Raw genomic sequence first — 17063 nt, 5'->3', positions numbered from 1 at the left:
CCCTCTCCCCCGTCCCACCAGCTCTGGAGCTGCCTGACATCCGCTCCCCTCCCCTCCCCCGGAGGTCGCAGGCTGTGGCCGTCCTGTGCCCGACCGTCACGGAGTCCCAGAGAGGGGCAGCAGGGAAGCAGACCCTTCAGCCCACTGACTCTGTGCTGACCCATGTGCATCAATCCCAATCCCCTTTCACTCTGCCCACATTCCCACCAACTCTTATCTCCACCACCCCCCCCCCCCCCCCCCCACCTTCTCCAGATTCAAACCCTCACCTACTCATTAGGGGCAATTTACCGGCCAACTAACCCACTGGCCCGTCCGTCTGTGGGGCGAGGGGGGTGGCAGAACTGGAAGGCACGGGGAGAACGTGCGAACGCCACACGGACGGCGGTGAAGCTCGGCTCTCCGGCACTGCCAGGCAGTGCATCGACCCACTGGCAAGTTTTCGACTGATTCGGATGCATTCTCCTCGCCTCTTTCCTCTGACGAGAGGTCCCGGGCCTGAGACATCTGCCGGTTTCCTCTCCCCGCAGGCGCCGCCTGACCTGCTGAGTGTTCCCTGCTTTTGTCTCGGGCTCTCTGGCGGCTGCGGGTCTCTGGGGTTGGAGCCTGGGGCTGGAGTTGGAGGCTGTTCCCTGGGGTTGGAAGCCGGGTCCCTGGGTTGCAGCTTGGGGCTGTAGTTGGAGGCCTGAGCCAGGAGAGGGCAGCAGCGGTCCACCCTGATGCCCCAAGGCACCAGTTGGGAGGGACACACACAAAATGCTGGAGGGACTCAGCAGGTCGGGCAGCGTCTGTGGAGGGAGGCGAACGGTCGACGACTGCTCCAGGTCTGCCTCCACAGACGCTGCCCGACCCGCTGAGTCCCTCCAGCATTTTGTGTGTTGGTCTACGTTCCAGTGTCTGCAGACTCTCCTGTCTCCAGTCAGGAGGGGACGGGACCGTCGCCGGTGAGCGCAGTTCCAGCGGGTCTCGTGAGGCTCGGCCCACCTGGGACAGAGCAGCCCGTCGATCAGCATCCTACCCTCCCACCTTCCCTCCGCCCGCCCCCCCCACCCCCTCACATCGCGCCGTCTGTCCCTCCCTCCCTGGCCCACAGTGGCTGCAGTGCACACCAACTACAAAACGCCCACATTTTGCAGACCTGGGCTGAGAAGTGGCAGATTGAGTTCAACCCGGAAAAGTGTGGAGTGATACACTTCAGGAGATCGAATTTGAAGGCAGAATACAAGGTTAATGACAGGACTCTTAGCAGTGTGGAGGAACAGAGGGATCTTGGGGTCCACGTCCATAGATCCCTCAAGGTGGCCACGCAGGTCAATAGGGTTGTTAAGAAGGCATGTGGTGTGTTGGCCTTCATTAGTCAGGGTATTGAGTTCAAGAGCTGCAAGGTAATGTTGTAGCTCTACAGAACTCTGGTTAGACCACACTTGGAGTATTGTGTTCAGTTCTGGACACCTCATTATAGGAAGGATGTGGAAGCTTTAGAGAGGGTGCAGAGGAGATTTACCAGGATGCTGCCTGGATTGGACAGTGTTTCTTATGAGGATAGGTTGAGTGAGCTAGGGCTTTTCTCTTTGGAGAGGAGGATGAGAGGTGACTTGATGGAGGTGTACAAGATGATAAGAGACATAGATCGAGTGGACAGTCAGAGACTTTTTCCCAGGGCAAAAATGGCTAATTTTACGGTGATTGGAGGAAGGTATAAGGGGGATGTCAGAGGTAAGTTTCTTACACAGAGAGCGGTGGGTGTGTGGAAGGCACTGCCTGCAGAGGTTGTGGGGCAGATACATTTGGGACATTTAAGAGACTCTTAGCTAGACATATGAATGATGGAGAAATGGAGGGGCATGTGGGAGGGAAGGGTTCGATAGATCGTAGAGCAGGATAAAATGTTGGCACAACATCGTGGGCCGAAGGGCCTGTACTCTGCTGTAATGTTCTATTTCCTCGCCTAGTCCACCCTGCCAATACCTCCCAAACACCCACTCCCTCTCCAACAGCGCCGGGGTGGGTGGGGGGGGGGGGTGCGGCTAAGCCTCTCCCCTCATGGGACAAGAAGCCTCCCCCCCCAACCCCGGGTCCAGCTACCCCTCACCCCCGGGGCTGCAGTTACAGGACCGCGGGCAGAAGGGGTCGGCAAAGCCCCAGGGCACAGGAAAACCTCCCCACCCTCTCTCCCCCCCCCCCACCCCCCAAGATGGAGGCTGATGGGATGGAGTGGGGCCATTTGGCCCGTCGGAGACCGTGCTTTCCCCAACAGCCCCACTCCACAACGGCCTGTTGGAGTGGGGTGGAAGCAGGGGAGGTGTCCCCACTTTGGAGGTGGGATGGACCGAGGGGTAAACCCTGCCTGGAGCTGCAGAGGACCAGCCCCCCCCCCCCCCGTCAGGGGCAGCAGTGGGAGGGGAGGGGGTCAGATGCAGAGAGGAGAGGCCAGAGCCCCGGTCCATCCGCTGGCACCCGTGAGAACGAGGATTTCCCGTCAGAAGTGCGGCTTGGTTTGGGAGATGACCGCTAGGGACGGGAAGTGGGGGGGGGAATCATTGAGCGCATGAATCAAAAAGAGCCTGCTGGCGAAAGATGGGGTGGGAGCGGACGGGGGAGCCCGCCCGGAGGCTGCTGCTTGGCCCGTGGGTTGGGAAATTCATCTGGTGGAGAGGCGGCTGGGTCTGTGTCTGTGTCCCTACAGACGCGTTCCTTCCCTGTGCCCAGCTCCCTGATTGCCTGATGCGTCCCGACCCGGGGATGTGGGCAGGGCGGTGAGGAGGGATGGGGCTTGAATTCTGCAGCGCTGACTGGAATCTGGTTTCTTATCTTGCATAAGAGGCTTCAGGGTTTGGAGGGAGTGTCCTGGCCAGGACTTCAGACAACGAGGGAACGAGTGTCAGATCCTCCTCTCCCTCCCCCCTTTTGAAATCCGAAACTTCCTGCCTGGTGTGTGTGGAAAATCTCAGCCCGTCACCTGGTGTGTGAGGGCCTGCTTTCTTGTGTGTGTGTGTGTGTGTGTCTGTCTGTCTCTTGTGTGTGGATATCTGTGTGTATGTGTATTTGTCTGTGTGTATCTGTCTTGTGTATGTCTGTATGCGTGTACCTATGGCTTTTTGCATGTATGTGTGTATACCTGTCTGAGTGTGTGTGTGTATCTGAATGTGTATCTCTGTATATATCTGTGTGTGTGTGTCTGCGTGTACCTGTCTGTGAGTGTGTGTACCTGTCTGTAAGTTTGCTTGTGTGTGTGTGTACCCGTCTCTGTGACTGAGATGTGTGTGTGTACCCATCTCTGTGACTGAAACAACGTGTGTGTGTGTGTGTGTGTGTATACCCATCTGTGACTGTGAAACGTGTGTGTGTACACCCATCTCTGACTGAAACAACGTGTGTGTGTGTGTATACACCCATCTCTGACTGAAACAACGTGTGTGTGTATACACCCATCTCTGACTGAAACAACGTGTGTGTATACACCCATCTCTGACTGAAACAACGTGTGTGTATACACCCATCTCTGACTGAAACAACGTGTGTGTGTGTGTGTATACACCCATCTCTGACTGAAACAACGTGTGTGTGTGTGTATACACCCATCTCTGAAACAACGTGTGTGTGTGTATACACCCATCTCTGACTGAAACAACGTGTGTGTATACACCCATCTCTGACTGAACGTGTGTGTGTGTGTATACACCCATCTCTGACTGAAACAACGTGTGTGTGTGTGTGTGTATACACCCATCTCTGACTGAAACAACGTGTGTGTGTGTGTGTATACACCCATCTCTGACTGAAACAACATGGGTGTGTGTGTTCTGCCAAGCGTGTGGGAACCGGTGGCCCTCGCCAGCGGGGTGGGGAAGGAGGGCTTGGGACGGGGTAGAAAGTAGAGTCAGGCTGCAGGGCCACTGTGGACTGCCTGCTGGATCCCCCACCTCCATCCCCACCTGTGTGTGTGTGGGGAGGGGTTCACGGGTCCCTCACCCTCCATCCGAGAGGCACAGAAGTGGGAGGTGAACCACACATCCCCGGTTGACGTTGTGGCCGGCAGAGCCGTGCAGCACAGAAACAGGCCCTTCGGCCCAACACCTGCGTACTGGCCCTGTCACCCCTCCACACTTGAGCCCATTTGCCTGCATGAGGACCATTGCCCTCCAGTGTATTCCAGCGTCTGTCTAAACGTCTCCTAAAGACAGTGATAGTGTCTGATTCCAGCTCTGGCAGTGAGTTGCAGCTGCCAGCCATTCTCCGCAGAAAACAAAACCCCTCGGATCCCCGTTAAAACCCCCTGTCCTCTCACCTCCAGCCTGCGTCCTCCCGTTGGCAGCGTCCTGGGTGAAGCCGGGCCCCGGACACTCCTGCCTCCCGTTCAGGTCGACGACCTACTCCAAGTTCACTGTTGCCACTGGCAAGGGTACAAGTGCGGAGGAAATCATAGAACCATAGAACAGTTCAGCACAATGCAGGCCCTTCGGCCCACCATGTTGTGCAGACCTTTAAACCACTCCTAAGACTATCTAACCCCTTCCTCCCACATATCCCTCTATCTTAAATTCCTCCATATGCTTATCTAACAATCTCTTGAACTTGACCAACGTATCAGCCTCCACCACCACCCCAGGCAGCGCATTCCATGCACCAACCACTCTCTGGGTGAAAAACCTCCCTCTGACATCTCCCTTGAACTTCCCACCCATTACCTTAAAACTATGCCCTCTTGTATTCAGCATTGGTGCCCTGGTAAAGAGGCACTGGCTGTCCACTCTATCTATTCCCAATATCTTGTATACCTCTATCATGTCTCCCCTCATCCTCCTCCTCTCCAATGAGAACAGCCCTAGCTCCTTTAGTCCTTCTGATTATCTCTCTCTCCCCTCCCCCCCCCCCCCCCCCCCCCCCCCCCCCAATTATCCTTACTAATAGTCTATTTTCAGCAAATCAGTTTATTGGCAATCCCAATCAATCCAAATACACAAAGGCATAAATGCCTTATGCTTATTTATTAGTTTTGATCCAGGGATCATTTTCTCGCCCTTACTCTTCCCCGGCCATGTGCCAGTGAGTCAGGAAATCCCAGGTCAATGTGGGAAATACTGCAAACTCCTGTAGGTGATTGTGATTTGATAACTGTCCACTCCTGGAGTTGAGAGGCAGAGTGCCAACTCTATGCACTTTGCCAGCTGTAAGGATACCAGATTTGGGGACTCAGCTTGTCATGTTAGACCTGATGCAGGTTCAGTGACTCCATCCACTTCCAGGGAGAGGAACTACCACAAGGTAGAGCAGTAACCAATGTCTTTATAAAACTTCCGCCGTTTGTGCAGCGCGTTACAAGCGCCGGGCAACGTGAAATGAACAGAAATTATACGGAAGGCTCCTGCGCAAATAAACAGGAAAATAACATCACGACAACAAGTGGAAGATTGAGAGAAAGAGAACAAAAAGCGTCCAAGGACCTCCCACCCCGGGCCGGGCTCCGGCCCGCAGCAGCCCCCCGCCCCCGTGGGATCTTGCTGTGCGGCCAGGACGTCCCCTGGTGGCTGAGCGCAGAGGAGTTAATGGAGGGGTGGGGGTGAGGGTGAGGGAGCTGGCCCGGGTCTCTCGCTAGGTGCCTGTTACTGATTTAACTCCTAGCCTGAGCAACTGAGGGTTTTGGCAGCGTGTGAGGGAAGGGGGCGAGTTATCGTCAGTCCCTCTCTCCCCCATTTCTCATTTTTCCTTCTATCTGTCCTTCCCCCTCCTCTCCTCTCTTTCCTGCTCTCCCTCACCTCTCCCCCCCCCCCCCCCCCCCCCCCCCCGCCCACCTCTTCCCCCAGCGTGCCAAACGCTTTCTTCACCACCCTGTGTCGCCGCGTTTAGGGAACCATGTACCTGCACCCCTCTCTGTAGCCTTTTGCTCTTAATATGTTTGTAGAATCTCTCCGGAATCTCCTTTACCTAGTTCATGTCTCTTTTTGCCCTCCTGCCTTCCCTCGAAGTATCCCCTTACGTCTCCTGAACTCCTCAAGGGATTCACGGTCCCAGCTGCCTGGACTTGACAGACGCTTCATTTTTCCTGACGTGAACCTCAAGCGGCCCTGGGAATAGCTGATACGTTGCTGTTCCTCGCTCGGCCTCTGGATCAGCTCCTCGGGTTGGATGGACTGTAATGTAATTCCGCTCGTTAGCAGAAGAGATAAAACGATGAGTGGTGGAGACGCTCCGGGTCCGGTGTCACAGAGCGGGTGGTCCCTGACATCAGGGGTCGGGATGTTGCAGGCGGGAACTGGTCGGACGCAGCAGCACCGGTGCTGACCCCGGCTCTGCCAGACCAATACCAATGATGGGCGCCCCCAGACTGCTGTCAGCGCGAATCTGGGTGGGATGGGAGGGAGAGTCCCGAGGGGGATGCAGACGCTGCCGGTGAATTGGACGGGATGAGGCAGCGGCAGACGGGGTCTGTCGGCGCTGGTGGAAGGTCCTGGTCAGGGAGGAAGCGGTAACGTCACGACGAGGCTGGGCTCAGGTCACACTGACACTGGAGTGAGGTCACACTGACACTGGAGTGAGGTCACACTGACACTGGAGTGAGGTCACAGGGAGACACGAGTGAAGTCACACTGACACTGGAGTGAGGTCACACTGACACTGGAGTGAGGTCAGTGACACGAGTGAGGTCACACTGACACTGGAGTGAGGTCACAGGGAGACACGAGTGAAGTCACACTGACACGAGTGAGGTCACACTGACACTGGAGTGAGGTCACAGTGACACTGGAGTGAGGTCACACTGACACTGGAGTGAGGTCACACTGACACTGGAGTGAGGTCACAGGGAGACACGAGTGAAGTCACACTGACACTGGAGTGAGGTCACACTGACACTGGAGTGAGGTCAGTGACACGAGTGAGGTCACAGGGAGACACGAGTGAAGTCACACTGACACTGGAGTGAGGTCACACTGACACTGGAGTGAGGTCACAGGGAGACACGAGTGAGGTCACACTGACACTGGAGTGAGGTCACACTGACACTGGAGTGAGGTCACACTGACACTGGAGTGAGGTCACAGGGAGACACGAGTGAAGTCACACTGACACTGGAGTGAGGTCACACTGACACTGGAGTGAGGTCACACTGACACTGGAGTGAGGTCACAGGGAGACACGAGTGAAGTCACACTGACACTGGAGTGAGGTCACGTCCAGGCTTTGCTGACGTAATGCTGCTGCGGGAGCCCTGACTGACGGCGTGCGGCGGGATGTGGCGGAGCCGCTGCTGCCCGGGACCCGGGCAGTGACCGACCGCACGGAGCCGCTGCTGCCCGGGACCCGGGCAGTGACCGACCGCTCGGAGCCGCTGCTGCCGGGGACCCGGGCAGTGACCGACCGCACGGAGCCGCTGCTGCCGGGGACCCGGGCAGTGACCGACCGCACGGAGCCGCTGCTGCCGGGGACCCGGGCAGTGACCGACCGCACGGAGCCGCTGCTGCCCGGGACCCGGGCAGTGACTGACCGCACGGAGCAAACCGCAGAGCAGGGAGGTAAACACAGCCTGGCCGCCCACAGCAGCGCTGCGGCTCGCTCCCAATGAGAGCCCCGCTCTGCTGTGGGTCTGTGTGTCTCCCCGCTCCCTGTTTATCCGAGCCGTCAGCAGGATTAATGCCCTGAGCTGGAGCCACAGGCACGGAAGAGGGTGAAGAGACGAGGTATTTATAGAGCAGAGCAGCAGAGTGAGTCACAGGCCGTCCCAAACACGAAAACAACACAGGCGGCCGAGTCATCATCACGTGAAGGTCACGGGAAGCAGGGCCGCCGGAGGCAGAGAATAACATTCTCCCCCAGTCTCTGGGTCGGGCCACTGCAGTGTAAACACCTCAGTCCCTGGTGTAACAAAGTCTGCAGACTGTAGTGTGAACACCCGTCAGTACTCAGTGTAACAGGATGTGTAGACTGTAGTGTGAACACCCGTCAGTACCCGGTGTAACAGGATGTGTAGACTGTAGTGTGAACACCCGTCAGTACCCGGTGTAACAGGGTGTGTAGAATGTAGTGTGAACACCCATCATTAACCAGTGTAACAGGATGAGTAGACTGTAGTGTGAACACCCGTCAGTACCCGGTGTAACAGGATGTGTAGACTGTAGTGTGAACACCCGTCAGTACCCGGTGTAACAGGATGTGTAGACTGTAGTGTGAACACCCGTCAGTACTTGGTGTAACAGGGTGTGTAGACTGTAGTGTGAACACCCATCATTAACCAGTGTAACAGGATGAGTAGACTGTAGTGTGAACAGCCGTCAGTACCCGGTGTAACAGGGTGTGTAGAATGTAGTGTGAACACCCATCATTAACCAGTGTAACAGGATGAGTAGACTGTAGTGTGAACAGCCATCAGTACCCGGTGTAACAGGATGTGTAGACTGTAGTGTGAACAGCCGTCAGTACCCGGTGTAACAGGATGTGTAGACTGTAGTGTGAACACCCATCAGTACCCGGTGTAACAGGGTGTGTAGAATGTAGTGTGAACACCCATCATTAACCAGTGTAACAGGATGAGTAGACTGTAGTGTGAACAGCCGTCAGTACCCGGTGTAACAGGGTGTGTAGACTGTAGTGTGAACACCCATCAGTACCCCATGTAACAGGGTGTGTGAATTATAGTGTGAACACCTGTCAGTACCCAGTATAATAGGATGTGTAGACTGTAGCATGAACACATGTCAGCAACACACAGAAGTTCATGAGAACCAGGGCTACTGGAGGGAGAGAATAACATTCTCCCCCAGTCTCTGGGTTGGGCCACTGCAGTGTAAACACCTCAGTCCCTGGTGTAACAAAGTCTGCAGACTGTAGTGTGAACACCCGTCAGTACCCAGTGTAACAGGGTGTGTAGACTGTAGTGTGAACACCAGTCAGTACCCGGTGTAACAGTATGTGTAAACTGTAGTGTGAACACCCGTCAGTACCCGGTGTAACAGGGTGTGTAGACTATAGTGTGAACACCCGTCAGTACTCGGTGTAACAGTATGTGTAAACTGTAGTGTGAACACCCGTCCGTACCCAGTGTAACAGGGTGTGTAGACTGTAGTGTGAACACCCGTCAGTACCCGGTGTAACAGGGTGTGTAGACTGTAGTGTGAACACCCGTCACTAACGGTGTGCAGACAGTCAGACTGTCTGTTGCTCCCCCTCTCCTTCTGCCTGTGCTGTTTTCTGCTGCCTGTCTGCTGGCTCATTCTGCCAAGTAATCCAATGCTGCCAGATGTGTGGAGAGCGAGCTGTTTGCCAGATGTGGTGTCTGGCTCACTCCCGGCTCCTGGAGAGGGTTCAGCTTGTCGACTGGCTGCGGGGAGGTCCTCTAGTACTGGCTCCCAGCTCTCGGCTGGGCGGGAGCAAAGGAGGGAGGTTTGCCCGCACTCCTCACCCCCAGCCTGGGCCAGCCTGGACCTCCTCCCGCACACAGTGTGATCCCACGGCTGCAGACGGGAGCAAGGGAGATGTCGGTGTTTACAGGACGCCTGCTTTCCTGGGACAGGGAGAGAGTGGGGCACATCCTCACCACTGCCCCCCACACTTCTCTCCCGTCCCAGAGCTGGACTAAGGGGTGCGCCCCAAAGTGAACAGTTGTTCCCCACTGCTGCCTGTCCCGAGCTTTCTACCCATCAGTGTAATCCCTATCTCCACTTCCGGATCCCAGATGTTTGTACTGCAGCTATCCAAATGGATCAAAGGGATTGGGTTCCCACGCACTCCTTGGAACCAAACTATGTCCCCAACATTTCTCTCTGAGGTCTCTTCATGTATTGACAGCATGGACCTCGCTCCCAGTTCAGCATTTACAAAATGAACAACAAATTACACTGTTACCGTCCCAATGCAGGACACACCCCGCCTGCTCCCTCTCCAGGGACAGCTAGGAACATCGTGCCTTCGGAAAGTGGGGCAGGCTGTTGGATCTGTATCCCACTGGGAGCACTGTGCATATATCTCTCTGTGCCTTTCCTATCCAAGGGGAGAGAGACCTGGGGCTGCAGTGGGAGAGGGGAGAGGGACCCACTGCCCCGCAGCCTGGCACCGGGTGTGTGAGGCAGCCTATGTGGTGCTGGGGGTGGGGGTCGGTGGGGGGAGCTGCCAGCTTGCTGTTTGTCATCTGCTGGGCTGGCAGTGACTCCCATGTGGTTCCAATTCCCGACAGGAAGTATGAGATCATTCCCAAGGGCCGGCAGGAACAGCACCCCGGCCGGATGGGCCGTCAGCTGGTGTTGACCGAGCTCTGAAGGGATGTCTGCGTCATCGAGGCTGTGAGGTCACGAGGGGAGGGGGAGGGTGGAGGCAGAGGGGGGAGGGGAGGGGATGACAGTGAGAGGGAAGGAGAGGGGGAGAGGAGGAGAGAGGGGGGGGGAGGGGAGGGAGGGGAGGGGGGGAGGGGGAGGGAGGGGAGGGAGGGGGAGGGAGGGGAGGCAGGGAGAGAGTGGGAGTGGGCAGAGAGGGCGAGAGGGAGGGAAGGGCTGAGGGAGAGGTTTGGGGAGGCAGGCAGTCTTCACAATGTTCTCCCTTCTTCACCTCTCCCCCTCCCTCCCTCCCTCCCTCACCCCCTCCTTCCCTCTCCCTCTCCCCTCCCTGGGGTCCTGTGTGGTCCTGGTGCCCAGCACTGTGTGGGTTCAGGTGATGGGGCCGGACCCCTGGGTGAGGGGGAGCCCCGGGGGGCCGCCCTGCTGGCCGCCGGGGGGAGGGGAGGGGCCGAGCCGCTGCTAACTCAGCGCAGACTGACTGGGGCTGGGCCCGGCTCCAGGCCTCGGCTGACGGCTCAGCTCACAGGGGAGGTCGGCCTCTGGAAACTGGGAGCCGGGCCAGGCCGTCAGCTGACGGAGACTCCCCACCCCCACCCCGGGCACTGGCGCAGGGGCTGTCAGTCTGGGGAGGGGGCGGGGAGTGGGAGAGAGAGGGGGGGGGGAGGGGGAGAGAGAGAGAGAGGGGAGGGAAACGAGGGGGAGAGAGCGAGAGGGAGAGAGGAGGGAGAGGGGGAGAGAGAGAGAGAGGGAGAGAGAGGGAGAGAGAGAGAGAGGGGGAGAGAGAGAGAGGGGAGGGAGAGGGGAGGGAGAGGGGGAGAGAGGGGAGGGAGAGGGGGAGAGAGAGAGAGGGGCAGAGAGAGTGGAGGGAGAGAGAGGGGGAGAGAGGGGCATAGTGGGGGGAGAGAGAGGGGGCAGGGAGAGGGGGAGAGAGAGAGAGGGGAGGGAGAGGGGGAGAGAGAGAGAGGGGAGGGAGAGGGGGAGAGAGAGAGGGAGAGAGAGGGAGAGGGGGAGAGAGAGAGGGGGAGGAGGGAGAGAAGGGGAGGGGGGGAGGGAGGAGCTCAGTGTAAACAGTTGTGGGGATTACCGTTCAGCACCTCATCCCCCCTCTCTCCCACATTCCCCCTCCTCCACCCTGCAGCCACAGATCCCGAGCCGTTCCCTGCCATTGTGTAATGTCAGGATCAGTCCCAATTGGAATTCTGAACCGCAGCCTGGGATGAGGCGGCTGGTTCCAAGTAAACAGCAGGGGTTAACCCCTCACTGCCTGCTCCCCTCTCAGATTGTCAGGCATTAACCCCTTCCTCCCTCCGGCTGCGAGACTTCACCTCCCTCCTTCCCCAAAGGTCTTTCCAATATCCCTCCCACTCCCCCCTTCCCTCACCTCCATCGTTCTCTCCCCCTCTGTGTCCCTTCATCCCCTCCCCCCCCATCCCCTGGCTTTCACTCCCTCTCCCACCTCCCTCCCTCCCTGCCCTCCTCTCCCTGACGCTGCCCAGGTCCCCGCAACCTCCGTCTCCGCCCTCCCCTGCCCCCAGCCGGTCCCGAGCTCAGACGCCGGTCTTTCCGAGGCCTGTGCCCATCCCCTGGAAAACAAGCAGTGGTGGTGGTGGGGGAGGGAAGGAGGAGGCAGTTCTGGTCGCCTCATTATAGGAAGGATGTGGAGGCGTTGCAGAGGGTGCAGAGGAGATTTACCAGGATGCTGCCTGGTTTGGAGAGGATGCATTATGAGGAGAGACTAAGGGAGCTGGGGCTTTACTCTTTGGAGAGAAGGCAGATGAGGGGAGACATGATAGAGGTGCACAAAATATTAAGAGGAATAGATAGAGTGGACAACCAGAGCCTCTTTCCCAGGGCACCAATGCACAGTACAAGAGGGCATGACTTTAAAGTAATGGGTGGGAAGTTCAAGGGAGATATCAGAGGAAGGTTTTTCACCCAGAGAGTGGTTGGTGCATGGAATACGCTGCCTGGGGCGGTGGTGGGGGCAGGTACATTGGTCAAATTCAAGAGATTGCTAGATAAGCATATGGAGGAATTTAAAATAGAGGGAGATGTGGGGGGAAGGGGTCAGATGGTCTTTGGCAAGGTTTAAAGGTCGGCACAACATGGTGGGCCGAAGGCCCTGTATTGTGCTGTTCTATGTTCTATGGAGCCAGAGGTGGGGGGGGGGGGAATGAGGGAAAGAGAAAGAGAGCCCCCCTCCCCTGAGTCCTGCTCTGCCGCTCCCATCTCTCTGAGGGCCGATCCTGGTTCCCCGAGAGGCGGGGAGGGTCCGTGGTCCTTCTCTCCCTGACAGCGAGCTCCACAGTCCCCCCCCCCCCTCGCTCTCTCCTCAGCTGAGGGAGCTCCCTGGTCACGCCCTCCCACACCCCAATAACCCCAACACCCTGGTGTCCAGAGGGGAGTCAATCCCAGGACACCCCGTCTGCCCTGGGGAGCAGAGGTCGACAGACCCGGAATCCCACCATGCCCCATGAATCTTCCCCTCCACCCCACTGGGGCCCCAGGACGTCCCATCTGCTTTACCCCCCCCCCCCGACCCTGCCTCCCCCCCAACCATCCCCAGAACCCTCCCACCTTCCCCTCCCCTGGTAGGTCAGAGAACGGATGGGACAGGAGCAGGAAGAGGCCAATCAGCCCCTTCCCTGCATCTGACCCCTCACCCCCAATTAGTCCAGATCCCGCCGACCCCTGGGTCCTCAGTCTGAGTTGGGACAGACTGCCCCACAGTCCCTGTATATCTCAGTGGAGACCTCCCAAAAAAACTCACCTCCCACCCCCAGTGTTGTCCTGACCAGTTCGTTCCCCACCCCCAGTGTTCATAGAACAGTACAGCACAATACAGGCTCTTCGGCCCACAACGTTGTGCCAACCTTTAAACCACACCTAAGACTATCTAACCCCTTCCTCCCACATATCCCTCTATCTTAAATTCCTCCATATCCTTAGCTAACAATCTCCTGAACTTGACCAATGTACCTGCCCCCACCACCACCCCAGGCAGCGCATTCCATGCACCAACCACCCTCTGGGTGAAAAACCTCCCTCTGATATCCCCCTTGAACTTCCCACCCATTACTTTAAAGCCATGCCCTCCTGTATTGAGCACTGGTGCCCTGGGAAAGAGGCGCTGGCTGTCCACTCTATCTATTCCTCTTAATATTTTGTACACCTCTATCATGTCTCCCCTCATCCGCCTTCTCTCCAATGAGTAAAGCCCGAGCTCCCTTAGTCTCTCCTCATAACGCATACTCTCTAAACCAGGCAGCATCCTGGTAAATCTCCTCTGCACCCTTTCCAATGCCTCCACATCCTTCCTATAATGAGGCGACCAGAACTGGACACAGTGCTCTAAGTGTGGCCTAACCAGAGTTTTGTAGAGCTGCATCATTACCTCACGGCTCTTAAACTCGATCCCACAATTTATGAAAGCAAACATCCCATAAGCTTTCCTAACTACCCTATCCACCTGTGAGGCTACTTTCAGTGATCTGTGGATATGAACCCCCAGATCCCTCTTCTCCTCCACACTCCCCAGAATCCTGCCATTTACTTTGTACTCCACCTTGGAGTTAGTCCTTCCAAAGTGTACCACCTCACACTTCTCCGGATTGAACTCCATCTGCCTCTTCTCAGCCCAGCTCTGCATCCCATCAATGTCCCTCTGCAAGCTTCGACAATCCTCTACACTATCCGCAACACCACCGACCCATTGTCCCTACCTGCTCGTTCCCCGCCCTCAGTGTTGTCCCAACCTGCTCGTTTCCCACATCCAGTGTTGACCCCAAGCCACCCACTCCCCTCTGTCCCAATGACTGAGACACGGTACACACAAGTCCACAAACCTTTTTAATTAACCCACAGAGGAAAAAAATAACAGAACACAAAACTCACAATTTAATATTTTTTTCTTAGAAAAACACGGAGGGGGTTGGACTGCAGTCTGCAGTGACAGGGTTGTCGAGGTCTGGCCGAGATACTCAGACCAACACCAGCACCTGCGCAGCAGGTTAACTTGGTCACTTGCTCTCGGGTGTGACAGACTTTAATAACCACATACAATATATAAAACACAAACACACAGAGTTGTTGCCAGAGCCCTGGTGCCCTGCCGGACTGTACCTTTAAGAGTGCCGCCATCTTGCATCCTTCTGGGGTGATGGGGATGGGACTCTGGGGCCGCTCCCCCTCTGTCTCTCACCCGCCCCTGCCCTGGTGAGGTCAGGGGCTGGGTCAGGGGTCAGGCCTAGGCACTCGGCTGACGGGGTCACGGGGGTCACTGGTCAGGCCAGAGCTGGTGGTGGGAGGTGTCCCTTTAAACTATAGGCTGCCCCCTGCAGGAGGGGAGGGGCGGCGAGGGCGGGGACGGGGGGGGGGGCTGCGTCAGGAATGGGGAGGGGGCGTTGGGGAATAAACAAGATTGGGTGGGACGGGGCTGCAGGGTGGGGATGGGATGGGTCCGGGGGCAGGGGCAGGGTGATTGGGAGAGGGGGTGGGGGGCTGCACACGGTGGGGTGGGAAGTTTGGGGGCTGTGAGACATGGTGGGACGGGTTGGGGTCTGGGTTTAGGGGTGGGGGTGGGACGGATCAGGGAGGGGGAGTTTGGGCTGGTCGGGGTCGGGGTCTGGGGTTAGGGATGGGGGTGGGACGATCGGGATCTGAGGGTGGGACGGTCATACGGTGGGACGGTCGGGGTCTGGGGTTAGGGGTGGGGGTGGGACGGTTTGGGGTGGGGGGAGTTTGGGACGGTTGGGGTCTGGGGGTGGGACGGTCGGGATCTGAGGGTGGGATGGTCATACGGTGGGACGGTCATACGGTGGGACGGTCGGGGTCTGGGTCAGGGTGGGACGGTCGGGGTCTGGGGTGGGGGTGGGACGGTTTGGTGGGGGGGAGTTTGGGACGGTTGGGGTCTGGGTGTGGGACGGTCGGGATCTGAGGGTGGGATGGTCAGGGGGTGTGACGGTCAGGGTTTGGGTCAGGGTCTGGGGTTAGGGGTGTGGGTGGGACGGTCGGAGCCGGGACCACCCGGGGCAATCGGTCCTGGGACGTGGCCTCACACCTTGTCCAGCAGGGAGCGGTGACAGTGTAACAGCTTCTTGGGTGTGCCGTTCCTCTTGAAGACGACCAGCAGGGCGACCAGCAGCAGCACGGCCAACATCAGCAGCACTGGCACCACCACCGCCGCCGGGTTCAGCCCCTCCCGGGCCTCGTCCACCTCCACCAGGATCTCCTCGTCCGTGTCCCGGTCTGGGTGCAGCCGGCAGCCAAACCAATCCCGCAGCATGGACCTGGGGAAGCCCGGCTCCACCTTCAGGTGCTGGTTGTTGAACTTCCAGTAGTGGTTCCCCTTGACAAAGTAGGTGTAGGCTGGGGGTGGGGGGCAGAGGTCAGAGGTCAGCCACAGATTCGGTCGGGGGGTGATCCCGTCACACACTCCCAGGGCCAGACACAGGGTGAGGCTCCCCCCGCACCGTCCCATCACACACTCCCACCGCCAGACACAGGTTGAGGCTCCCCCCGCACCGTCCTGTCGCACACTCCCAGGGCCAGACACAGGGTGAGGCTCCCCCCGCACCGTCCTGTCACACACTCCCGGGGCCAGATGCAGGGTGAGGCTCCCCCCTCACTGTCCCGTCACACACTCCCGGGGCCAGGCGCAGGGTGAGGCTCCCCCCGCACCGTCCCATCACACACTCCCGGGGCCAGAAGCAGGGTGAGGCTCCCCCCTCACTGTCCCATCACACACTCCCGGGGCCAGGCGCAGGGTGAGGCTCCCCCCTCACTGTCCCATCACACACTCCCGGGGCCAGGCGCAGGGTGAGGCTCCCTCCGCACCGTCCCGTCACACGCTCCCGGTGTCAGACACAGGGTGAGGCTCCCCCTGCACCGTCCCGGGGCAGGGAGCAGAGTCTGGGTCCTGGGGCACGAGGACTGTGGTGGGGAGCGCCGGTTGTTTTGGGAAGTGGTTGAGCCACTTACCTCCATCCTCGGAGACGAAGGCCGCCTTGGGAGACTCGGGAATGCCATGCCAGACAGTGACCGGCTTGGGATAGTCGGGATCCACTGACCTGGTGTCTTCATTATAACGGTAGTACCTGGGAGAGAGCAAGCCACAGTCAGCAACACCGCACACGGGCACAGGAAGATCCCAATGTGCTCCAGGGCCGCCGGGAAGACGATAAATTCGGGGAGGGGGATGACGATCTGGGCCTTTCACCGCCGGGACCACCGAGATCCCCCCCCCCCCCCCTCAACAGTAGACCCCGGCAATGGACACACACCATCTTGGATCCAGTGGAGGGGCTGTCACCACGGCAACAGCAGCAAGGTGGAGGAGCCGTGGCCTGGATCACCCCTCCCCTCCCCTCCATCCCAGGACCCCGGACGCACTCACTTGTTCCCGCGGAAGAAGTAGGTCTTCCCGCTCGGACTCCACCAGAGCGCGGCATCGATGCGATCCTTGGGGAGCCGAGTGCCGAGCTCCCGCAGCGGGCGGGGGTACCCGCGCTGGAGGGTGGCCTCCTTAAACACCCAGTGCCGGTCTCCTGTGGGGGGGGGGCAGGGGGAAAAACACATCAGGGTCCACCTGACACGGAGTACACTGCCCACAGATGCCCTCCCCCACCACTGCCCCTCCCACAGCGCTCCCTCCCTCCTCGCTGACCCGCCCACAGCGCTCCCTCCCTCCTCGCCACCCCTCCCCACGGCACCCCACCCCTCCTGTGGCGCTCCCTCCCTCCTCGCCACCCCTCCCGTGGCAGCCCCTCCCCGCGTACCTTTGAAGAAGACGAAGTTGCCGTC

General features: G+C 58.5%; 1 protein-coding gene across 1 annotated transcript; it reads right to left on the bottom strand.

Moving 5' to 3' along the window:
* Positions 1–14098: 14098 nt before the first annotated feature.
* LOC127576490 (matrix metalloproteinase-14-like) lies at positions 14099–17063 on the bottom strand (the record flags this gene model as incomplete). Its single annotated transcript, XM_052026971.1, has 4 exons — positions 14099–15629; positions 16242–16357; positions 16657–16807; positions 17039–17063. Coding segments are annotated over 4 exons (606 nt in total), but the record flags the coding sequence as incomplete, so codon positions are not given.

The sequence above is a fragment of the Pristis pectinata genome, chromosome 12 (assembly GCF_009764475.1).
Source record: "Pristis pectinata isolate sPriPec2 chromosome 12, sPriPec2.1.pri, whole genome shotgun sequence".
NCBI classification, from domain to species: Eukaryota; Metazoa; Chordata; class Chondrichthyes; order Rhinopristiformes; family Pristidae; genus Pristis; species Pristis pectinata.
This window is presented reverse-complemented; position numbering and strand designations above follow the sequence as displayed.